Below are 24,978 nucleotides of genomic sequence, written 5' to 3' on the forward strand. Positions count from 1 at the left end.
AAAGACAAACTTACAATGGGTTGAGGGGTACCGTCTTTTTTCTGAGCGGAAAGATCTCAACCCTGGGACGGACTGGGTCCTTTGGTGTCCCCTTCGGTTTAACTGTTTTAGAATCCTCAGCAGAGATAGTCCTCTTTGGCAAAGCCTCCCTGAAAAGAACCAGAAGAGGAGGGGAAAGAGTTTTAGGTCGGGTTATGGCTGTTGTACGTTAAAGCTAGGTTGATTTCCACTTGGTGAAGCAATTGAACTGTCACTTTACTGTGGGGCACCGACAAAGACAAACTTACGAGGTGTCGAGGTTTTGCTTCTGTTCGCCGAGCTGCAAGACCTTAACCGGGGGCAGGACATGGTCCTTTGTCATCCCCTTCGGTTTAACTGTTTTAGTAACCTCAGCACAGATAGTCCTCTTTGGCAAAGGGACTCTGAAAGAAAACAGAAGAGGAGGGGAAAGAGTTTTATTTTGGGTTATGGCTATTGTACATTAATGATAGGTTGATTTCCACTTTGTGAGACAATTGAACTGTCACTTTACTGTGGGGCACTGACAAAGACAAACTTACGATGCGTTGAGAGGTTCCGTCTTTCTTCTGAGCTGAAAGACCTGAACCGGGGGAAGGACTGGGTCCTTTGGTGCCCCCTTCGATTTAACTGTTTTAGAAACCCCAGGAGAGATAGTCCTCTTTGACAAAGCCCCCCTGAAAAGAAGCAGAAGAGGAGGGGAAAGAGTTTTAGGTCAGGTTATGGCTGTTGTACGTTAATGCTAGGTTGATTTCCCCTTGGTGAGACAATTGAACTGTCACTTTACTGTGGGGCACCGACAAAGACAAACGTACGATGTGTCGAGGCTTTCCTTCAGTTCTATGAGCTGCAAGACCCCAACCGGGGGCAGGACTGGATCCTTCTGCCGTGACATCTCTTCGTCTTTGAGGCGCTAACTCTGTCAAAAAATGTACTGGAACATCTGAAATGTTTGAACTGTCGCAAATGATATGTCACTTTAATAATGAATGTGAATCAAGTAGTTTCTTCTGAATTGTAGCAGCAAGTCAAAGGTTAACTTTAAAGGTAAAGCTGTGTTGCTTAGCTTTTGGCTCTCAACAGCCTTTGATTATAAGAAGTCTCCTTTGAACTTTAATTCAAGAGGTTCTTTGATAAAGCTTATAGTTCATTCCTGAACCATCCCTTAGTTGTGCTGCTATAGGTCTAGACTGCTGGGGGAACTCCCATCATGCACTGAGCGCTTCTCTCTCTCTCTCTGCCCCACATTTATGTCGCTAACTTTTCACCTGGATACTCCTCTCCCCTCTTTTCCACCCGCCTTTAGTTGTTTTGCTGATATATTTCAAATATCTAGCTCCCTTTCTTCACATTTAGCTAATTTTCCTCACATTTAAGACAGAAATTCATGTCATATATAAGTTGAGTGTTGAATGTTGTATCTATATGTAAACGTTCAATGTTAAAACTAAATATTAAATATAAACGTTAAATATAAATGTAAATGAAACATCTAAAGGTAAATTAGTTTAACATTTTTGGTTCTGCTCGAAGTTTCTTCGAGTTAATGAGGACACACTGCTGCACTGGGCTCATTTTAAATCTGAGGCAAGCTTTTTGTTCCTCTACCCGGCTTTGATCTTACAGTGCACAGATGACGGCACCATGTGCTGTAAGATTCATATGAAGCACTAAACTTTACTATTGTGCTTTCTCAAATCTCACATTTCTACTGTAATTTAGACTCACTAGATATTCAGCACTAGACATTCATCTTTAGATAGGATCCTGTTTATCTGTATTGACAACTGGGTGTTTGATTGTAAATGTGGTGTCATGTGCAATAAAATGATCTATGAAAATCGACTCATGGTTTCATGGAGCACATTTGGTAAAGGTAAAAACTTTATTGGTCACGGTACCACACTGCCAACATGAATAGTTACATTTGGGATGAGGTACAGTTTAAAGGACAAACTTACTTTGACTGGTTTCATCTATTAAAACACGTCAACAAGCATTTTGTTGAACACAAAAACCTGCATTGGAAACTTTGCTCATGATGAATTTCTCCTGAAAAACAGCTGAATTAGAACTGAGTCAATCCTCTGGACACATTCCATAAAAGGAGACATTGTTCAGCTCAGGTTTAGCTTATGACCTGGTTCCATATTATTAAAACGCAAATCGGATACTGTCAATAAACCTATGATTTAGAACAAAACAAAATATAGTTGTAATCAATTGTAATTTCAGAGACATTTCGGAGTCTGAGTGCAGAAAAACATTAATACCTTTAAACTGCTAACGGTGGAAATGAGCAGGTATGCAGATGGAAAGCAAACACAGGACTTTCAAACTTGTTTTTCCTCATGAAATAATTTCTTGAACAAATTGAGTAAAATCTAAAAACAGAAAAACAACTGGAGGCAAGTTGTACGGCGCAGGAGTCAGAGTCTCACTGGGCGATGGCTCTGTACATTTCAAAACAAGCTGCTAGGATCTTTATCCACAAAAAATTATCAGCATCTATTTTGATAATTGATTCATTGTTTTTGAGTCACTTAAATTCTCTGGTTTCTTTAGTTCTCTGTAATAGTAGAATGAATATATTTGGGTCTGTTAGTGAAACAGATCTGCAAACGGAATTCTACACAATGTTCTGACATATGAGAAATGTGTTGTTTCTCATGTGTCAAAGAAACTACACTTAAATTCTCCAGTCTCTGACCCGTCCTTCTCCTCACAGCATAACACAGAAGTACAGCTGAAGTAATAACCTGAATATAAGTAACTAACCTGCAAAACATTTCACATCCAAATATGAGAAGTGTTAGTTACACACTAAAGAAATGAAAGATGAACAAGGCTGTCATAACCTCACTGAACTAATCTTATAACAACATAACAGCTTACTGAAGAAATGTTATGAACATTTTACTCAAACTGAATCAGCGTCTTGAAAATGCTGAGCATGAAACTGCAGCCTCCAGAAACACCACAAGTTTCAGCAGCGCCAAGAAAATATGGGCAAGCTCATTGTGGATTAGATATTTTTGTGTGTTTTATGTAAATATCTGCTGCTGTGTAGCATAAACTCCAGGTTTCACAAGCATTGATCACATCAATATCAGGCTTCATACAAAGTTGTGTCTGTGATAGGTGAATAAAGGCTTATTGCAAGGATTGTAGCATCGCTTCAGTGTGTGAATGGAGAAGATTTGTTTTATTTGTTTTTTGTGGTTGCATGATGTGTCAGAATTACACAGTTTACGCTGCATCCAATTTAATACAATATAGAGACACTTTTAGCTCGGAAAAGGCATTTCCCAGCATTTCAGATTTTCGCTTGATGAAATTTTTGTTTAAAAGTGCTTTTCCATTTTGTAAAAGGGAACCATAGAAACTGAATGAGTGATAACATGAAAAAAAGGAGGACATGGTAAAGACAATGACCTTGTCAAAGAAACACTATGGACAGCAAAAACTTCTTGTACAAAAAAAACAAGTCTCAAAAAGCCAGTCATCCCTGACACGTAGAAAGACAAGTCAAGTCATTTCTGAAAATATATGATTTCTAACCCAAACTAGACTCCATGAGATGGTTTCTTGCCTGAAAGGTAACTTCTGCTCAGGTTCTAAATATGGCAGCCATAGTAATTTTGGCAGAGTTTGTAGTATTGCAAAAAACTACAACTGTCTTTTCTTTCTGAGCACTCCCCCCCACCCCCCCACCTTCAGTCCTTGTGTTCATGTTAGCATCCAGGCTCAGGGATCCTTCTGTAGAAGAGCAGGTAAGGTGTCGATGAGGAGCTCGCCTCTGGAGAGCAGGCACGCAGGAAGTCCTCCTCCTCAAACAAACGCACCTCAGAGTCATCAAACAGCATCCATTTGCCTTCGTACTCCTGGAGGGAGTTCAGTGCCCCCACCCCACCACAAGGGGGCAGCAAAGCCTCCTCTCCTTCCTCAGGCTCCTTTTTATGACCCAGACTGTTGATCGTCTTCCTGCGTTTCGATCCCTCTGTTGTTGCACTGCTGGCTGCTTTATCTGTGTGTTTGCTGCTGCTGCTCCCAAGCTCGTAACTGGTCAAACTCCTCTGGCCGCCCAACAGTCCGACCACACCCTCTGACTTTTTGCCCCCCGCCTTGCTGCTCGCCAAACTCGCAACTCTCTGTCCCCTCGTTCTCAGGCTGAAGGACACTTCACCATCATTGTAGTCCAGCGCTTCCTCCTTCACCTGCACTTCCTCTTTGCTGTCCTTTTCCTCCTCTTCCCCCTTCTCCGTTTCTTCTCTTCCCTGCGGCCAGAGCTCCACGTCTTTCAGGTCAGACATGCGGACGTAGGCGGTGTAGTGGCCACTGCTGATGGTGACACCGCTGTGCATGACAACAGCAAACAGCTGGTAGTGTTGACCTTTAGTGGAGGGACGTGTGCACCACTCCTCCAGAGACAAGGTAAAAGGAGTCTGCAAGGGAGTATTCACCTTAGAGAGGCCAGCATATGGGTCCATGCTAAGAGGGAAAGAAACAAGGAGAGGAGTTACTATCATAAATACCACATATAATAATAATAAAGTATTTGGGCAATTTTGAAGACCAAATTATGAGATTTCGAGAATAAAATCATATTTTGAGAACAGAAAAGACAGTTTCTCACACAATCTTTTCAAAGTCATGATACTTAATATCAGATAATGTGAAGCTGATGAGACAAAATATTAAGTGTTTCATTATTTGTGAAACCTATAACTAAGTATGACTTAACAAGATGCTTCACATTCCTCATTTTAACACATACTGATCTTCTGATATTTCTCTTCTGACAAGACACGTATCCTAGAATTATGACTTTACTCTCAAAATCTCAATTTCATTTCTCTTCAACATAGCCCTGATACGCCGTCATGGCTTAGGGGCAAAATACTGAAAAAGAATTTATAAAAAACTGACTAAAATGAAATTTGAACAGTAAAAGCGAAAAGCTGCGTTGGCAGTTAACTCACTCTAAGCTGTTGGCAGAGAAGCGTTTCAGATGAATGGTGACGACTTCGGGAGTTTTGTCAAACAGAAGACTTCTCTCGGCCTCTGTGTAGTGAAGACAGGTCTCACAGAAGTACTTGTCCTCTCCAACGATGCGCTCCACTGAAGCAAACTGGCCAATGGCCCATTTCAGAGTCCTCAGCTCTGGTTTGGGGTCCGGAGAGACTGGAGGGAGTAAAATTGGTTATTAGATGTATTATGGGATGGATTATTTTTCACCTGCTTTGTGACCTAAAAGAAAAGGTGTGCACATATGATTTATTTACATGATTTAAATTTGTTGAGCTTTCCCACTCACAAAAAATGTCTCTACCTGCTTCGTTGGCTGAGAAATTAAAGTTTTGTAAACATTGGCAATTCTGTCAGCTCTTCAGCTGAGGCCCTGAGGTTTGAGGGGGTTGTTTCTATTCAGCCCCTTAGGTATTCATGGGTTAATGCTGGCCCATTGCAAAGAGTTAATGTGGAAATGGAGCTGTACCAATCCTCACCCTCTGAGAGATCGTCCGGGCTGCCGGGTTGCTCATCGAGTACGGGGACACTGATGTCTTGGAAGTCCTCTCTCCTCTCCGTGAAGCTCTCACACTCCAGACAACGAGTCCTCAGAACCAGCTGACCCTGGAACAGGCGCTCCAACAGGTCCAGGCCGTCTAAATAAAACAGACACACACAAGTATTTTATGTCTGCAGTCACACAGTGATGATTTGTGTCTGACCAGACTCTATTGATTTCCTCTATTGAAGTAGCATTTATGTAATTTTTTACATACCCAATTAAGACTGAATTAACTCATACCAAGAATTTAAAGGAACAGTAAGTGTTTTGTTTTATCAGAGCTCTGTGTTTCATACCTTGATGTTTCACTGTCTCATCTTCAGCCAGGTTTTGTGGTGATTTCTCATCACAGCTCTTCTCTTTCGGACTTTGCTCGTCGCTCTGTCCGTTCTCCTGCTCCACCTTAATTTGGTTCTTCGTGTTAATGGAGCTGATCTTCCCCACGCTGAGGAATTTGGAGAAAATACTTGGCTGCTTCCCAGAAGGCCTCAACCAGCTCAGCTTAGAGCGTTTCTTCCTCTTCCCCTCTGCCTCTTTAGATGTCTTTTCACCTTTCCCCTCACCGTCGCTCCCTCCATCCTCCTTCCCATCTAGCTTTTTCACCGCCTCCTCCTCTGCCTCCTTTTCTCCGCCTTTTTCTTGGGTGCTGTCCACCACGATGTCACTGGAGGACTTCCTTTTGGAGCGGGTGAAGGGTTGATTTCTACCACTGTTGTCTTCCTCCACATCAGACTTCTTAGACTTGACAGATTTTGTCTTCTTCTTGGCATTTCCCACCTCAGTGTCACTCTTTCTCTTGCCGCTGACTTGGCCGTCCTCGTCTGCGGGAGTTTGGCCTTCTGAGGGATCCGTTACAGCAACGTCTGAGTTGCTGGAACCCAAACGAACACCATTCTCCATTTTGACTCCTGTCGCGTCGTCCTCCTCCTTTTCCAGCGCCTGCTCCTTCCTGATGGTGTCACAGGTCTCTTGGATGTATCCCAGAATGCACTGCAGCACCTCCTGGGCATCATGCTGAAGATAGCCTTCATACATGGGGTTCAGTTGCCTGCAATGTATGTTGACAAAATAGATTATCTGTAATATGTTTTTAAAAACAATTTAATACCTTTGTTTGAAGAATCATTTTAAAATCATATAATTAATCAATCGGATGAAAACTTCTGAATATCTATTTCATAGGTTAGACTGAGAGAGCAGGCCAAATTATATCTATAAAATCTATAAAAGTAAAAAATGATTTAACAAAAGTTGAAAGTTTTAATGTAACTCAAAACTCATCAATGTAGTTAGAAACAAAGTACTTCTCTATTTCATTGCATGTGACAACTGTCACTTGTGTACGATTGATGTGATTTTGTTACCTGAGTGTGTTCAGGATTTTCCGAGGCGGTGTGGAGAGCTCTCCGTCACTGAAGCTGTCAGGGTTGAGCAGGAAGCTGGACTGCAGCTGCTCCACTGACGTGATCAGACTGTTGAAGCTTTGCAACAGCTCAACGTGAGCTGGCAAGGACTCAGCTACATCTTCTGGCTGCTGAGAACACGGAGATAAAACAGTTGAATTAAATAAAAGATCTTTGAACTATAGGATCAAATACATTATACCAGGATAGCGTGTTTTTGATTACACTTCACTATACAAAAGCCCTAAAATTACACGAGCAAAGTTAACAACTCTTAATTGATAGTGTTGATAAATTTGTGATCTATCTAGATTAAGATTAAAGATCATCTTGGAGCGATTCCTTGCTAATGTAAATTTTGCTAAATAAAACCATCATTTGTGTTGCACCAACCTCTTCACTTGTATCCGTTTCTTCCTTTGGTTTGTCTTTTCTTTTAGACAGTTCGTACAGTTTCTTTATGCCTCCTCTGAGTCCTGGACAGTAGTACAGAACCTGCAAGTGCAACCAGACGCAAGATTAGTTATTAGTTTGTTTGCAACAAATCCATCTCTATAGATAACTCAAAAAAGCTTGATATCTTATTGATAACACAAGTGTCCGAAATGAACTTAAAGCAGGAATAATAGTCAAATACATTTTCCTTACAAAAATCATAATTCTCTAAACATAAATGTAATATATTGTAATGTGCACATGTATGTAGATTCAGCTATTAATGACAATGGTTTATTCTGTCTCTGGAAATGACCAACCTGTAAGATACTGTTCAAATAGCAGGTGTTGCCCAGGTTGTTGAAGCCCACAAATGGCACCAAGTTCTCCCTCTTTTCACATGACGGAAGGAGACAAGGTGACTCTGGACACACAGGAGGATCAGGAACCACCTGATCACCGCTGTTGAACAGTGAAGAAGAAACACAACTTGGTAAAACAGCTGCTAACTATTACCAAGTCTGAAGAGGCTCTATGATTGAAGCTGTGTTAGCATGCTCCGTAATGATGTCAGTTATCCCCACACATCATTTGTCAACAATGCAGAACTTTGTATAACCCTATGGGCCCACCTGTCCTCGGGCTCCGTTGGTTCAGACGATTTGGGTTCATATGCTGGAGGCTCCGAGAAATCCAGCACCCGTTTGGCTTCCTTCTTCTGGAAGAACCTCAGAGACAGTTTGCTCTTCTTGATGGGGCTCCCGAGTGCCGCCACCACATCCTCACCCTGCAGACCTGGCATCTTTCTTTTGGGCAGCTTGGAGGGGTGATTAATTCTCTGCTGAGATAAGACAGTGCTCCTCTGTGGTGAGAAGAAGGAAACACATACAGTGGAATTTAAGAGGGAGCCATCAGAGTTGTTTTCCTGCCGGTTTGAGGCACAAAATGTGAAGCAACTGATACACACGGTGCAATAAATATTCACACAGACACTCCATACAGTTACATATGAATGTCACACTGCACCTTTGAATGTAAATAGTTTTAGTTTAGTAAAAAATGAAAAGAGCATAGATGGTTGATTATTAGAGCCCGAGCACCGACAGTGCCAAGGCCCTTTTGCTTTTTGTTTGAATATTCAGGAAAATGTATCACATTTTTGACAGCTTGAACAAACTTTGATTAGTTTTACATTAAATTTTCACAATGTGGTCTGCAATTGATGGCCTGGACCATAATAGTTTGTGTTAGTTTGATTTGCTCTGCAGTTTATGAGACACATGTAATGTAACGTGACACAAAAAGGTCAGGACATCAGTGTTAAAGTGAGTGGAATGATCCGGAGTCATGATCCGACATCATCAATAAATAACTAAATACATGTGATTATCGAATTATTTGAAGATCGGTTAAACCAGACTGAATTGCTGCGAAGTTTGGTAAGTTTTCGTGTATGTTTAAGCCGTCAGCTTTGCTTTGACCTCATTGTATCTCTCCTGAAGTTTTCTCCGGTCCATCTGGAAACTCTGCAGTCTTCCTTGTTTCGCAGAGCTGGATATTGAGGTCAGCACTGAAACTCTTCTCCAGTACCAGCAATTCAAAGTGCTCCAGAATTTGATTTAGCATATTCTCTTTATCCTCTCCGAGTTCTGTTTCCCGCTCACATGCCTCTAGAATTATAGTGTCATCTGCCACTGATTTACTGCACAACAGTGAGTTTAGTTGTTCAGGAGATTACTCTGAAGATGTTAAGCTGAAAGAATAACACTTGTTTGTGACTTACTATTCAACTCCACCCAGGTTTTAAATAAAATAACACATCAAAGGATTCATTAAGCAAATACTTCGTTGATGTCCGTTTGCTTCAATGTCACTGGCCATAGATTCCTTTGATGTCTTTGACTGGGGCACAGATGAAAGATTTATACGATCTGAAGACAAACAAGTGTGTTTGACCTGAACAGATCTATTAGTCTGTATGTAGTGATAGTGATAGCACCACCTACTGCCTAAACGAAGCAAGTCTTGTACAACTTTACAACAACTTTAATTCGATTTACATTAAAGTTTCACCGTGTGGTCGACACTTGAAGGCGTGGAACCGTAAAGCGTGGTTAGTGGGCGTGGTCCAGCGCCTTGTACCGGACATCAGTTCCCGGGATCCCAAGTGTTGCTCGCAGCCCTAGTTATTATATTTGTATTGATATAAAACAGCGCTCCTCTGCGGCAAGAAGAAGTCAACACAGCCATTTATTAGGGCCCCATCAAGAGTTGTTTTCCTGCCTGTTTGTACTTTATTTTGAAAGAATGTGAAAGAACTGACACACACACGGTGCAATAACTATTCACACACACTCCATTCAGTTCCATGCGAGTGTCACACTGCACCTTTGAATGTATATAGCCTTAGTTTTGTATTGTATTTGACTTATATATAGTAAACTCTTTCTACCTTGCTTTTTATTTTAATGTAACTGTTGCACTGCTGAGCTGACCTGTACCTGCCACTGTACCGTTGAGCCTGTGCGAACTTGCAAAATAAAATCGTGAAAATGAAAGTAAAATGCTTGGCAGTTGTGTTGCTACAAACCGAGCTAGCTTCGGTGTAAACACAGTGCTACACGGTTAGCCACTTAAATAACGTGATAGCTAACACTTAGCCTCTCTTAATGACCACTGTTAGCATAAACATTACAAACATCACAGTTCGCACGAGCAGCCCGTGTGCGTTTAGCGCTAAGACGCGGTTGACAATAGCGGAAGATAGCGTTGGTTTCGTTGCGCAGTTAGCAGCGGTAAAGTGGGTCAAAGCGGCGAGGAGGCGGCCAACAGTTCTCTGAAGGAAAACAACCAGGCTACAACGCAGCTGGGGGGTTCACATCTGTCTTCGGTCTTACCTGAGCGAGTCATGCCACGTTAAAGTTCAGTAAATGTCCCGGGATGAGCGGTTCAGGAGCCGTTAAACTCAGACTTCCACCATCGGGTCGCTGCTGCAGAAGTTGGCGCTTTTTCCTGCCGCAGGACCCGCTGCCCGCTCCGCCGCCGGTAAAACAGCGGCACCGCAGGAAAACACCCGGGGACACCGTCCGGTTAACGGTCACCCACTGAGACCACATGTGTTTCAAACCCACACGTGTAAACTGGTAAAAGTGGCCAGATGACCGAGAAATAATATATAACCAGAGATACTGGCATTCCAGATCTCAGGCTTATATTAAGACACCTATTTCATTCAGGCCCCTCTCTGCTTACTCCCGGAAGCCATTTTTGTAGTCTTATTTGTCAAGTTAGCTTTGATAGATAGATTGGTGGATTTTCAAAGTAAAAATGGAGCTGTAGTTGGATCAGAGGGAATCCTCCACGTTATCTATTTAAGAATAAATAATAATACGTAAAACAAAAACAATACATCAACATAAAAACCTACAACAACAATAACAATAACAATAATAATCATAAACAACCACCTGATCGTTGTGGATCCTGATAGACTATGATTACAACAAGACTGCTTGACACACAATACACCAACTCACATATTCTACAATTACTGACAATACCTCTTCAATTCATTTGTCAATGCTGCTTTGTCTTTTGTAGTGTTTAGTTTTTAAACGGAAGTATAAAACCTATATCTTTTGTAACTTGATAATCCTCCTTTTTACTGAACTGTATCTAAAAAAATCTGTACTTTAAACAAATATGTTTTAATTTTTATTCTTAATACCAAGATATGCGATGCAACGCTTACATTTTGTTGTGTTTTGGGGAAAATCTGCTGACACACAAAAACACCAAAATAAAAAAATCAAAATAAAGCACCTTTAGAGGTTGTTAAGGGCAGTGCACCGCTTCCACCGACCGGGGGCGACACTGACTCGAGGAAGAGATGCTGAGGTATCCAGCATCATCTCCACTGGAGCATCTGATCACATCACTGGCGTCCCTCCCTGGACTTTAACGGTAAGATACTGTTTCCTTACCAGAGTAAACAAACCAGTATCTGTTTAACAGTGCAGTAGATCATATTTATTTTAAACCAGTTGCTCTGTGTTGGTTTTGGATGAGGCTGCAGAGTGTTGCTGCGTTTTTTATTCTTACGACACGGATTAGGATTTGCAGTCCCCTCGAACGCAGCGCGAAAAATGAGCAATGCCAGATGTGTCGTTTCCTCCCGTGCACGCAGCCAGTGGATGCATTTGTGAATACGATGGTTGAATGTGTGCAGGACGATCCACTGCTGCAGCCCTGGCTCTGTCAGCGGCAAACACGCACCAACACCCATGGGGTTTGAGGTACAGACCCTCAGCCTCCACAGTCCACTCGTGTTATCCGGCTTGATGATGCTGCAGGAAGGATGCAGCTGTGGAGGGGAGCAGCGTGGAGCTCTGGTGCCTGTAGGTGAGGATGGAGGCGCCGCATATGCCACCATCCTCAGCCTCAAGCTTCCAGCTGCTATCACCTCAATCTCCAGCTCTGTGGTGGCGTCAGCAGGGGGTTGATTCACTACAAATTAGTGCAGCAGGACGTCATAGGCCTCGCACCTCATTTAAATGTATTTTTAATGAAAATAGATGTGACAACCAGCGATTTGTCCAGAAGGTGTTATGGTTCGTCACATCCCAGCTAAAATCCAACCAGGAGGTGTGTTACAGAGGGTGATAGCATCTTTTTCTCAAGGAAAGCTAAGTGGTCTGAAGGCAGAGTGTTGAATGCATATATGTGTTTGAGGATGTGCAGTGATACACAACTGGAATCAAAACAAAGCCTTGTTTTTTGTCACCGGACTGATCTGATCTAAAGATTCAGAAATGCTCTTCCCTGGAAAACGCGCAAGAGACATTTTCCATTTTTTAGGGGGTTAAGAACATTTGACAAGATGGTGAATATCCCTTATATGTTTGAAGGTCTTCCGAGCTAGTTTGACGATAAATTGCCAACCGCCAGTAGATGTTAGCGACCTCCAGTGGTCATCATCAGTTGTGTACATGAGCGTCATCGAGTGTTTCGGCCTTTTATTCACGAGACACCCTCTGCTTAGGTAGGTCCACCACAGGCTGATCAGATGTGGGTGTGTGTCCCTCACGTGTTGGGGCCCATTTGGCATCTGTCCTGATCCAGGGTCATTGGCTGCAGCGTTCCGTGATTTTTCTTTTATGGTCGGACACAGGGCTTGTGCGTGGATTCCTCGCTCTTTGAGCAAAGCCCCTGCAGCCGACCTCCAATGGGCAGACTAGTGCTGTCCAGCCTCGTTGTCATGGGGCCATAAAACCACCAATTTAATGAAAAACAAGAAGAAAAATGTCCAACTTCGTTGAGCTTGGATAAACGGCCCCCAACAGTGAATGCAAACATGTTGGACATGTTGCCACCTACTCGCAGATCCAGCAGGAATTTAACCTCTAACCTGTCGTGGTAATGAGGATCATTCTCCATGCACTGAGTAGCAGAACTTGGCTTTATCAAGGCGGGCTTTGTCCCAAGAGGCACGAAGCTCTCACGGCCACCGCAGCAGCAGAGGTGGGTGGTGTGACGGCTCAAAGCCCTGGGCCATGACATGAACCCCCCCCACACCACCACCACTCCCTGCCAGTCAGCTGGCCCCCCACCCACCTTTTTTATCAGGAGGGGAAAATGAAAGCATGTTGAGGGACAGGCTATAGTGCGCTCCAAGAATGAGAAGCATGTCCTGCAGTCGACCTCTCAACAACAAAAGCCTCTGTACACACATGTATGCACGGGGGTTTTTTTGTCTGATTTTGCAGGCCTGTAACCGTTAACCATTTAATCACACTTATATGTTTTTATAAGTGAGGGCAATGTGCGCGTGACCCCTGCATGAGCATATATCAGATCTTTCCCAGATTTTTACCTCCGCGAAGTGAGGTTAGGTTTTCGTCTGTTTTCTTTGCTTGTGTGTTATTTAGCAGGATTGCGCAGAAACTGCTGGACAGATTACAGTCAAACTTGGTAGAAGGATGTAATATGGGTCCGGAAAGAACTCATAACATTTTTGTGCAGATCTGTATCAGGGGGCTTTGCTTTCACTTTCTTTAACATTGCGAGATAGAGCATCTTTTGACATATTTCGTTGTTCTCGTGCAAATCTCAGAAAAGGTTGTGTAAACTCTTAAAAGAATGTGTAAAAGAATTTGTCAGTTTGTCAACTTTGCAATGTGTGTTGCAAAGTTGATTTTTTCTAACCTCATATCGTATAAGATGTTCCTGGTCCATTGTATTTGAGATGGAGGAATCATGTCTTTCCATTTCAGAGAGAAATGTTAATTTAATTTAAATAAAATCAGGCAACGTTTATGTGTTACTGTCCTCACAGGCTGTGGGCGTGTTGTTTAATATGAAGGCTTTGTAGAGGAAAATGGTCATTATTATATATTCACTTTTCCAGTCTTATTGAACACTTGACCCATTCATGCACACATTCCTACAGCACTTCTATATTCAGAACCTTTTCATTCAGCATTTTCTTGCACATAAACTGTCAGCACAGCCGTCAGGAGTAATTTAGAGAGCTCTATGGCTGAAAGAGCCGGGGATCGAACCACCGACCCTCTGGTTAGTTTATGAACCCGTCTCCCTCCTGAGCTCAGGCTAAAATGTTTCACAAAGGAAAAAGGCAACAGTGGAACAGTCAAGTCTCAATCAGTTGCAATGAGAGCAACTCACTCTTATTTATTTTCACTGGAAGTCCTTGGGTCTCACAGGAACTGCTCACTTAAGAGTAGTAGTGTGTGTGTGTGTGTGTGTGCGCGTGTGTGTGTGTGTCAGTAAAAGAGCGTTAATGAGAATCTTTATGAGTGTTTGCATGTGTGTGTATATCAGATCGGATCAGATCTTGGGCTGCACACATCTCTCTCTCTCTCTCTCTCTCTCTCTCTCTCCCTCTCTCTCTCTCTCTCTCCCTCTCTCCCTCCCTCTCTCCCTCTTTCTGCATACTTTCGAGCATCTGCGCGACTCCCATTTGATGCACGCTGAAGGAGGAGGGTGTATCCAGCCCCAGCCGCTCTGATGTTAGGCAACAGTAACTCCTCCGTCCCACTCAGTCTGCTCTCTCCGCTCTGCCTCTGCTCTCCTGTTTCAGCCAGTCTGTCCGCCCTCCAGCGTAGTACTCTCCTTTCACTCACCGCTTTTCATCACCAGCTAGGATACATTTACGCGAAACCCACGCAGGTAGACGAGAGCTCCGGCGTAGTGTGCTGAAGAGTTTCCCTCAGCTGATACACAGAGATATAAATGCACGTTACCTTGGAACGGACATAGAAAGTGTTGCTGGAGTTTCTTCCCCATACTACGTTTTTAATCCCAAAGGATACTGCACACAGCTGCACAGGTAAGGACAACACTGATTCTCCCTGCACCTTTTTCTACATCTTCCTTTTTATTCTACTCTTTCTTTCTCAGCTTTTTATTCTATCCATCTCCCCTATGCCTCCTTTGTAATCCTCTCCTCCTCTTCTGTCAGATCTCATTCATCCTGTTTGCCTTCTCCTCTCTCTTTTTTCTCTCCTTTACACATCTTCCTTTGCTTCTATCTGCTGCCCCATGTGTAATTCATGTCTCTCCCATCTTGGCACACATAGTCAAGAAAAGAAGGGTTTTCGGCATTTTCACACACCGAATCTACATCTTCGAGTTGTTATACATTCCAGACACACGGAGACGAGAGATGCTGCGTTTATCATCTTCATCGCCCTGTGTGTCCATGTTTATCTGTGCTGAGCTCTGGGATCCTCAGCATCTGTGTGTTGATCAGATACTGCAAACCAGGCATGCGTGCACATATCTGTGCATGTATGTACAATCATGCTGACAGAGAAACACGCCCCCCCCCTCTCCTCTCTCTCTCTCTGTAATGTCTCTCCATACCGGTTGATCCCTTCTCTGGAGCGGTTCATTAGCAGCGCCAGGTTTCAGTTAAATTCCCTGCCGGCCTGACTAATGTTTTTCAGCTGGAGCCTGATGTGCACATATGCACGCAGTTACGATTCACACATACTGTAGGAAGCATGCTAACCATCAGGCAGAGGAGCAGAAGCCAGGGATGTTTGTTGCTGTTTTGAGAGATTCTCTCTGCATCCATTTACTGAGCATCCCTGCTCTGCTTCTCCACCTCTCTCTCTCCCTCTCTTATGCAAAAACCTGCCTGTCTCTCTCTCTCTCTGCTCGCTCAGCATCTGCATGTATTCTCAGTCAGTCTTGGTCACTGCTCTGCCTGCCACAGAGCATCGGCCATGGTTGGCTGGCTGACCGCAGCTACACAGCATTAACAAGGCAAAGCGTTCCTGTTACATTGGGCATGTTTACAGGGTGCCACATTGTGTGTGCGTGTGTGTGTGTTTGTGTGAATGTGTTTTTATTTGTGTTGCCTCTTTAGGACCTTTTCCAGCATAAACACTGAGCTTTTCAAGACCAATAGACCTCATGGGGACCAAAGGCTGGTCCTGATGAGGCTGAACTTCATTTCTGAGGTCCTTGTTAAGTTTAGGGGTGAGATGTGAATTGTGGGTAATTTAAAGGTTCAGTGTGTAAGATTTAGGTGAATTGGCAGAAATTGAATATAGATTAATCCTAGTGATGTTTTCACTAGTGTGTTTTATCTTAATTGCATGAATTGTTGTTTTTTTAACCCTAGAATGGGCCTTTATTTTTAAATACTTTATATTTACATCAGGAGCGGGTCCTTTCTACGGAGGCAGCCATGTTTATTTACAGTAGCCCAGACTGGACAAACTAAACCTTTTGAGTTTTTATGACAACTGAAGCCACGACAGTTTCTCTTTCATGTTTGGAAGGGGAGGGTGAGGTGAGGGGTTATTCAACTGCAACATGAAACTTCACCACTAGATGTCACTAAATTCTACACACTGAACCTTTAAGTTTAGGGTTAGGTGTGAATTGGTCATGGTTAATGTTACGGATAAGGCTTTGGTTAGGCTGTCCACAATGAATGGAAGTCAAAGCAATGTCTGAATAAGGATGACTGTGCAAACCTGTGAGTGTTTGTGTGTGTGTGTGTGTGTGCTGGATTCACTGGCATTAAGATTTATCCATCTATGCTCAGGTTAAAGGGCACACTGTTATTTAAAGCATACACACACACACACACTCACATGCACACAGTCCTCCGAGACATGGCTGAACCACATTAGAGTGTGCCGTCCCACGCTGTGTGCGTATGTTGATATTTTTATGTTAGTGTGTGTCAGTGTGATTTCCTCGGAGGTGCAGAGAGGTGAGTCACACCAGCTCACGCGCTGGTGGCTGTTAGAGGCGTTCACTGTGACGATATCCGTGTAGTGTGATTTTCAAATTGACGCTGTCTGATTGAATCATGTCCCTGGGAAATGTCAACTTTTCAGGAAACAAATTAAAGCAAAACTGTTTGTTTTTTTAGCTTGATACCCATGAATTTTTAAGTTTATCTAATGCGATCTTAGAAGGTTTTGTAATCCCAAGTCTAATAGAAATTGCTGAGCACTCAGAGGAGCTCGTAATCATTTAAATCAAGTTCAAATATTCATATCAGCAAAAGCAAGAGTTGCAAGCTTTGCGATGCTTTGGCAGCTTTAAAATGATTTGTTTGGAACTGAGTCACGGATACTGGTGTGTTTCCAACAGAAGTGGTTGTTGTGTATGTGGGGTTTATGTTTCTGTGACCTGCAGCTGTGATGTTGCTGAACCAAAGCAGCAGACGTCAAGATGTGTGATGCAATTGTTTTTAGCTGCACTTTTGTGATCCCCTGATGTTTTCTCCAGCGCCACCATGAGGTTAACATTTGCTGTTTTGAGTAAAATATCTCAACAGCAGTTTAGTCAATTGGTACGAAAATTTGTTTGTAATTATTAATTTGTCCACTTATTTGGTGCACGGCCAAATACCTGAAAATGGAGTTATATTCCCAGTGTTAAGTGTATAGTCTGTATATTAAAATTCATATGGATTCTGGGTCCAAAAAGTTAAGACGATGCATGAAACCTTTATTCTCTCAAATGACCAGCAGAGGGCTGGTTTTAAAAGAAGTCTTTGAGAAAATGATTGTATTTCTCACTTGAGGATGGTATGAGTTGGGGCGTGGATACTGTGTGATTGACAGCTAGTTCTTTCCAATGGGTGCAGGTGCAGGTGGGCGTCAGTCAGGCTGCTCCTTTAAATGGGGTTTCTTCTTGGTTTCAGTGCAATATACTGTTCACAAACAGCAGTTCGAAAACCAGTGGGTGACGTCAGGTTGTGTTGCCATTTGGTTTGCTTGGTTTAGTGGTAATCAGCAAACATGAGCGTGCTAACACGCTAACCTCAGCTCGCGAACATGCGAAACTGAATACTTTCTAAACATCAGCGTGCTCGGATCGATAGAGAGCAGCTCAAAGGAAACTGTTTAAATTACCCACAGGAGGAAAAGCAACCAGGGACCCAGCTATAGGTGGAACTGCACAGGAACAGTTTAGCTGCTTAATGTGATGGAAAAGTGTATTCAAGCACAGGAACACACACACACATTCTTGTACTTCTATCTTGGTGCGGACACTCATTGACATATAATGTGTTCCCTAGCCCTATACTCTAACCTTAACCATGAAAACTAAATGCCTAACCGTAAACCTAATTCTAACTCTAAGCCCAAAACCAAGTCTTAACCCTCAAACAGTCCATTGAAAAAGTGAGGACCGGCCAAAATGTCCTCACTCTGTAGGGTCTATGCTTAAAATGGACCTCACATAGGTATAAAGTACTTACACACACAGCTCTGGTCGTGTCGTCTGTGTGTCACATAACAATTACTCATGTTCATTATTCTAACGATGGCTGTCAGTAAAGAAATTACTCAGCACAAACCTCATGGCACATGACACAATTCCTTCACACACTAGTAGATGCGTGTGTGAGTGTGTGTGTGGCGTGTCTAGAGCAGTGTGCTGCAGGTTGCTTTCTCACTGAGTGGGAGCTGGGTTGTAATGTGCATGGTGTGTGTGTGTGTGTGTGTGTGTGTGTGTGTGTGTGTGTGTGTGTTTGTGTGTGTGTGTGTGTGTGTGTGTGTGTGTGTGTGTGTGTGTGTGTGTGTGTGTGTGTGTGTGTGTGTGTGTGTGTGTGTGTGTGTGTGTGTTAAGTTGACCGGTGCCAGTCTGCGCTCTGTCTCGACTGGCCGAGTGCCCGGTACTCCCATGTGGTTCATATTCTCCAGACTTTGACATCCACTGACTCCTCCTGAGGCTTCACTGAACCTGCAAATGCCTTTGATTGCCCACACAGCATCTGTGTGTGTGTGTGTGTGTGTGTGTGTGTGTGTGTGTGTGTGTGTGTGTGTGTGTGTGTGTGTGTGTGTGTGTGTGTGTGTGTGTGCACTCAGTTGATCACTCATACGGATAAATGTGTTAATTTTCTTACCCAAATCAACTTATCCACCTTAAAGCTAAGGTGTGAGGTGTGTGTATGTGTGTAACCCCACTCATGCACATCTCTCTATTTCTAGTATAACATCAAACAAGTGTCAGAGTTAAGGTTAAGGAGCTTTCAGGCTTCTTAGTGCTGTGGGAGGGAGAGAGACTCCCCAAACTCTGTTGTCTGTGTCAGTCAAAGAAGCCAAAAACCCTCACTGAGAACACACACAGATACATGAGCGCCAACAGCCTGCACTCACACACAGTCACTCACGCAGACACACACACACCAGCTGAGCGAACGCCTAGGGATAGCACTACTAATCTCATTCTCTGTTGACACACAATTTCTCAGCTGTGCCATGCATTCGCAGCTCTCTCCCTCTCTTTCACCATGTTGGTGTATGTCTTCCTGTCAGTGTGAGCAGAAGGGTGAGTTCACACCGGGCCAGAGGTGTGTGTGTGTGTGTGTGTGTGTGTGTGTGTGTGTGTGTGTGTGTGCGTGTGTGTGTGTACTCTGTGCCTGTAACACATCTGTTCTGCAAACCACAGCTTCCCACAGACTGAGCCCCTTCAAGCAAACAGCGGGACTTTGCAGAAGTTCAGGTAAAGTGGGTTTGTGGTCCTCAGAACTTTTTTTGTTGAGTTGTTGAGTCGTATCAGGGGCATCACAACAGGGTGGGAAACACAGGCTGCTTGGGGGCCCCCAAGCTGAGAGGGGGCCCCCTGAGATGAGCCTGATTACGTTAGTCCACAACAATGACGATTTTGTGAGAACCCCTTCAAATTCTGTAATCAGCTATGCACAGGACACTGCATGGTCAGAAACCTCTTAACAAGGCCGCATGCCACTTTGTGCCATCTTGTGTTGGGCTGACCTTGTATGCGTTTTCCAGGTGGTGTCCATCTTTGAAATGCAGCAGCTGTGGTCCATTCTGAGAACATGCCCAAGCCACTGTACCCGCAAATGTCTGATCTCTTGCACCACACTGAGGCTCTTAGTCTGCTTGTAAAGTTCGTCATGAGAGATCTTTTTAGGCCAGAAGATGTGGCATATTTTCCTCAGGCATCCATTGTGCTAGGCGTCAATCTTGTTCATCTTTTACTATATACTATGACCCTGATACCCATTCCACTTGCCTTCTGCCAAAAGCTTCACAATTGATGAGGTTTGGTTTAGGACTAGAACGTCTAAATGCGTGGTTTGAAGTGTCTATGATAGTGGTGGGGTTTTACTGCTTTACCTTTATTTATGTGTATGCATGGAATGCACTTCGGGTATAATTTTGGTAGAAAAATGTTTGTTTGAAGACTGAAATTATGTGGTTTGGTATCATGGGGGGGGGGATCTGCTTTCATTTGATGTACGGCCCTCCCTTTTGCCCGAGGCCCCTTGAGTCCCATGAAACGCTCCTGGGTAGTATGTTAAGAGACATTTTCAAAGTTGTTATTTTACTTTATTCAAGACATGTAGTCCTTAGAAAAAATGGAAACAAATTTAAGATATAAAGACAAAGCTTTTCAGATCCGTTATAAAGTTTGAACTTTATTTGCTTTTGACGAAACAAGAATTTTGCGAACACCAGTGTTCTGGCCCTGGACGATTCACAAGTTTGTAGTGGCTGACGTTGATCCAGGATTATTTTGGCCAATATCCAGGGCAGCATTGAAGTCACTGCCAAGGTAGGCAGATTTCTTTCTTTGCCCAGAAAGCACATTTTGTGTTTAAAGGAATGTCAGCTGGCTCAGACCTGTGCACAGCAACGTCCAACAGACTCTGAATCTGTTTGACCTTCACTTTGATTCTGTTGGCAAAACTCAATTTGAACCATTCAGTTTAGTGTCGTTCAAATAACGGGACGCACCACAAATCACAGACTCCCACTTTATCTGGTCCCCTGTTATTACCTCTGTCAAGGTTAGGATGGATTTTCTTGTCATTCTAGACGGTTTAACTGGGAAACTCTGAGAAATCAAAAGAAACTGTTGAAAGTAATGGTCTATCTTGCATTGTTAAAGAGAGAAAGTCCTGTATCCGACCCCTCATCGAGATGCACACCGAAATTGTACAGGTTCTTCCTTCGGTCACGTCCACAAAGTAGTTTTTGTATAATCCTGCTGACAAACACATAAACAAAGATGAAAACATTACCTCCTTGTCAGAGTTAACAAAGAATAAGAGTTATCCTTTCCTAATTTACGAAAACTATAAGGTGACCAAAATAATTGCTTGACATGTTGTGTATCAAAACCACATTTGTGACTGAAGTCCATGAGCTGAACATATAACACAGGTACGATGTCCGAGGTAGCGATGCAGCAAGCAGTCATCATTTATACAGCCAGGGATTGTCAAGTAGAAATGTGAAGCTGCAGTTCAGCCAGGAATGAGGTAACACAACCGGACATTTCTGAAGGAGCAACACTCAGGAAGAATGGCATAGGTCCATCCTTACATTATTTCCCTGCATTGTGTCGCCACCACTGCTCCTTAATGGGTTCCTGGCATTGACAGGCAGGAAAAAACAGAGTCTGTCGTGAAAGGAGCTGAGAGTGCAGAGGGGTAACTTGGGACTTCCTTAATGGAACCTTCATCGTTAAATACTGCGTTGTAATTGGTTGGCTCCGGGAGGCAGGAACTTCCAGCTGGAGTGTTGTTGAAAGTGACCACTCCCTGCACACAGGCAAAGACCTATTGTGTGTGTGTGTGTGTGTGTGTGTGTGTGTGTGTGTGTGTGTGTGTGTGTGTGTGTGTGTGTTTGTGTGTGTGTGTGTGTGTGTGGAAGAATCTTCTGCGTTCTCAACTTGAATTAACGTTTAGTTTTCGGAGTTTAAGTTTGAATGTTTGAGAAAAAAGACGAGGCTTCACAACGGAGCAGTGGCAGTGAGCTAGTTCAGGTTAAATGACTCACACTGCAACACTCACGTACTTTATTCACTGAAGCATAAGCAAATGCACCTTTAGTGCATCGCACAATTTCCGATACAGCGGCCTATTAAAGCCGTGTTCTGCATATGCTGCATCAGTGCTCACTTTACGACCATTGACGCTCCGGCTTCTGCTGATGCCTCGTTTCTCAGACGTCAGTGTGTCTCGTAAAAGTGCAGGTGGGATCTACTGTAACTTCATGGATCCAACAATCCACATATGAGGAGGGAGACAGACAATGTGTGGTATTAATCTGCATTTGTACAGTTCTTCATATCTCATTCAACTCTATGGCAGCAGCATGTTTGGCCCTGTGTTTGAATGTATTGAGTGAATTGAGTGCACAGGGAAACGAGGCCTTTACACATAGCTTATAATAATAATATAGCCTAATAATAATAAACTAATATTTCTAAAGCATTTATCTAAACAAGGGTAAAAAGTGTTTTTAAAAATAAAATACATATAACACACACAGAACCAAACCGTCTTTGATTTAGGAACTACACTACTACTACCTCCTTCCTAAGTGTTGGCTGGTAGATCTTTAGATTACGGCTCAAAGCACAGGGAGTTAGTAGCTCCATTATATAACTGGGGGCCAGACCGTGCTCAGCTTCAAAAGTTATAAAAAGAATCTTAAAATCAATTCTGAATGATCTGGCAGCCAATGAAAGGAGGCCAGAATTGGAGCGCTACGGGCCCTGTGCTTGGTGTTGGTTAAAAATACAGCGTTGTGCTCCCAGCTGAGGCCGTGAGGATCGACTGGTGCGTGTGAATAGAGCTTTGGAGCTGGTGAAAGTAACAAGATTTAATAAGGCTGTCGAATCAAATGTGATACCGAGGTTTCTGGCTGTTGATTTAACATTTCTTGACAGTGGACCAGGAAACTTGACTTGACAACACTTTGTACAAAGTACTTGATTTCAAGCATTCACAGCTCGTCATCAGCGCCACTTCTATAATCAACCTGCGGCCTCTGATTATATGTTTCTCCTCATTTGGAAGTTTATGACTGTCACTTCATAGTCTGCACTGCATGTTCTGCACTTACTTACTTACTTACTTACTTACTGCTATTCTGAAACCAATTGGGCTGGGAATCTTTAAGTTTATTTATACAATAATTGCTGCACTAGATGATGAACGTAATCTTTATACATATATGTACATATATTATATAGGTATGCAATATGTATGTATATGTACATATGTATGACCCGTTTCTGTTGTATTCCGACATGTGAAAGGTCATTCAGCCCGCCTGTGAGTGTACTCGGGCAAGATACTGATCCTCAAATTGGCTTTTGTGGTAGATAAGACTAGAAAAGCGTGATATAAATACGATGGATGAGTGGAGCAGGTAACGTCCTTTAGGAGATTTATAGAGCAAATCAAAGCTGTCTAGACAAACGTCAGAGGTGTGTGACAACTAAAAAAGCAAAACAACATCTACTCACATGCACACAGACACACAATCATCTCTACAACTTCCTCAAACCATCCTATTGGCAAAAAGAAAAAATGCGGCTGTGTGGAATACCTGATGCAGACGTGACTATATATATATATGTGTGTGTGTGTGTTTTTGTTAATACCTGACGTTTTGTGTTCTATACTCTTTGAACCAAATTGCGATTGAGTCAGTTTAATAAGCCCGTTCGCTTCTAAAATTCACCGTTTATCCTCTCGTAATAAATCTAGTGTCTGACGCCGTTTATTCAAAGGTCGTGTATGATTGTGTGAGCTGCCGCCGCCGTAGCTTTTCCGTGCCTCCATTCCCCTCGTGTATGCAGGTGCGTGGGCTGTGTTTTGTTTTTGTTTTTCGCTGTTTTCTTGACTTTTCCCCCCCCTTTGCTTTGTTGCCGAAGGCGTCAGCGATGAATTGCAGGAGTCAATATGTATTAAAAATTGTGTTTTGAGTATTGTTTTACCCTGGTGTCTGCAGCTCCGTGCACCTGTGACAACTGAGTGATGGCTTTTATCACCATCTTGTTCTCAAACCCCCCCCCGCCTCGTCCTGCAGGGCCTGAACACATACCTCCCCCCTGCATGTCTGATGAGTCATTTTGATCTAATAAAAGTTTTGTCTCCCATCTGCCAGTCAAAGAGAAAATTCACTCTCTATCCTCCACACACACACACACACACACACACACACACACACACACACACACACACACACAGACACACACCTGTGTTTGTTTCTAAGGTAGTCATTGCGTTACAGCTCACACATCTGAGAGGGAAGATGTAAAATAGAGAAGAAGAAAGGCAGCGCTGAAACAAAGATGAAAAGAGAGAAAAAAGTAATGAGATGACTGAGAGCTCGAAGATGGGAGACATTTTTTCTTCAATAGAGGGCATCCGTGTGTGTGTGTGTGTGTGTGTGTGTGTGTGTGTGTGTGTGTGTGTGTGTGTGTGTGTGTGTGTGTGTGTGTGTGTGTGTGTGTGTGTTAGTGCATGTGTGTGTAAAGGTTGTTTGATGTTCCTCCCATCTTTCAAACTGACTGTGGTGAGATAGCTTGCTCTAATGGTTTGCATGAAGCACAGGAATGTAGATCAACAGATGAATGCTACGCTGCCGCATACAACTGTCTGCTTGAGACTACTCTGCACATGAATGTAGCGTCATCTGACACACACACACACACACACACACACACACACACACACACACACACACACACACACACACACACACAGACACACAGTTGCTCATGAGCTTCAAGTTTCGTCTCAGTCTGAATCTTTCTCGTGTTTGGCCTCAGTGGAGCTGCTGTCTCTCTGGGATTTCATGAATCTGTCTGTTCCTCCACCTGAGAGTGTGTGTGTGTGTGTGTGTGTGTGTGTGTGTGTGTGTGTGTGTGTGTGTGTGTGTGTGTGTGTGTGTGTGTGTGTGTGTGTGTGTGTGTGTGTGTGTGTGTGTGTGTGTGTGTGTGTGTGTGTGTGTGTGTGTGTGTGTGTGTGCTCATCAGGTTCTCACAACTTCTCGCTAAAACACTCATTTCACACCAGGGACCAGGCTGACACTGGTTAGCACAACAGTTCTTTTGTCCTCGGCATGAACTTCCATTCCCTGCACTAGCTCTGTTGTGAGTTGTCGTCGCAGTCGATGTTGTCTTTGTGCGTATTGTTGGATGTGAACACTGGCTGCAACTCAATTTTCTCCAAGTTTGACAATGAAGAGAACTTTGAACCTCGTGTATTTCACTTAGTAGTTTGTG

At 43.2% G+C, this 24,978-nt stretch overlaps 2 protein-coding genes across 5 annotated transcripts in view; one reads left to right on the forward strand and one right to left on the reverse strand.

Annotated features, from left to right (window-relative positions):
• Positions 1–3,326: 3,326 nt before the first annotated feature.
• Positions 3,327–10,551, reverse strand: usp1 (ubiquitin specific peptidase 1). 4 transcript variants are annotated; one of them, XM_034582065.1, is made up of 9 exons: positions 10,326–10,551; positions 8,061–8,269; positions 7,749–7,890; positions 7,387–7,488; positions 6,955–7,124; positions 5,887–6,638; positions 5,526–5,684; positions 5,001–5,202; positions 3,327–4,509 (listed from the first exon to the last, which is right to left on the reverse strand). In XM_034582065.1, the coding sequence occupies exons 2-9, from the start codon at positions 8,228–8,230 to the stop codon at positions 3,753–3,755; spliced, it is 2,454 nt and encodes an 817-aa protein (XP_034437956.1). In that variant the 5' UTR covers positions 8,231–8,269; positions 10,326–10,551; the 3' UTR covers positions 3,327–3,752. The 4 variants fall into 4 exon arrangements, with proteins under 4 accessions (XP_034437956.1, XP_034437955.1, XP_034437958.1 ...); XM_034582064.1 differs by having other exon boundaries at positions 8,061–8,266; positions 10,326–10,550; XM_034582067.1 differs by having other exon boundaries at positions 6,955–7,121; positions 8,061–8,290; positions 10,326–10,550.
• Positions 10,552–11,309: 758 nt separating this feature from the next.
• Positions 11,310–24,978, forward strand: part of kank4 (KN motif and ankyrin repeat domains 4) — a 73,510-nt gene continuing 59,841 nt past the window's right edge. The window contains exon 1 of the mRNA XM_034582059.1: positions 11,310–11,391. The gene's annotated coding sequence lies outside the window, so the exon portion shown is untranslated. The remainder of the gene's footprint in view (positions 11,392–24,978) is intronic.

Source organism: Hippoglossus hippoglossus, chromosome 4 (genome assembly GCF_009819705.1).
Source record: "Hippoglossus hippoglossus isolate fHipHip1 chromosome 4, fHipHip1.pri, whole genome shotgun sequence".
NCBI lineage: Eukaryota > Metazoa > Chordata > Actinopteri > Pleuronectiformes > Pleuronectidae > Hippoglossus > Hippoglossus hippoglossus.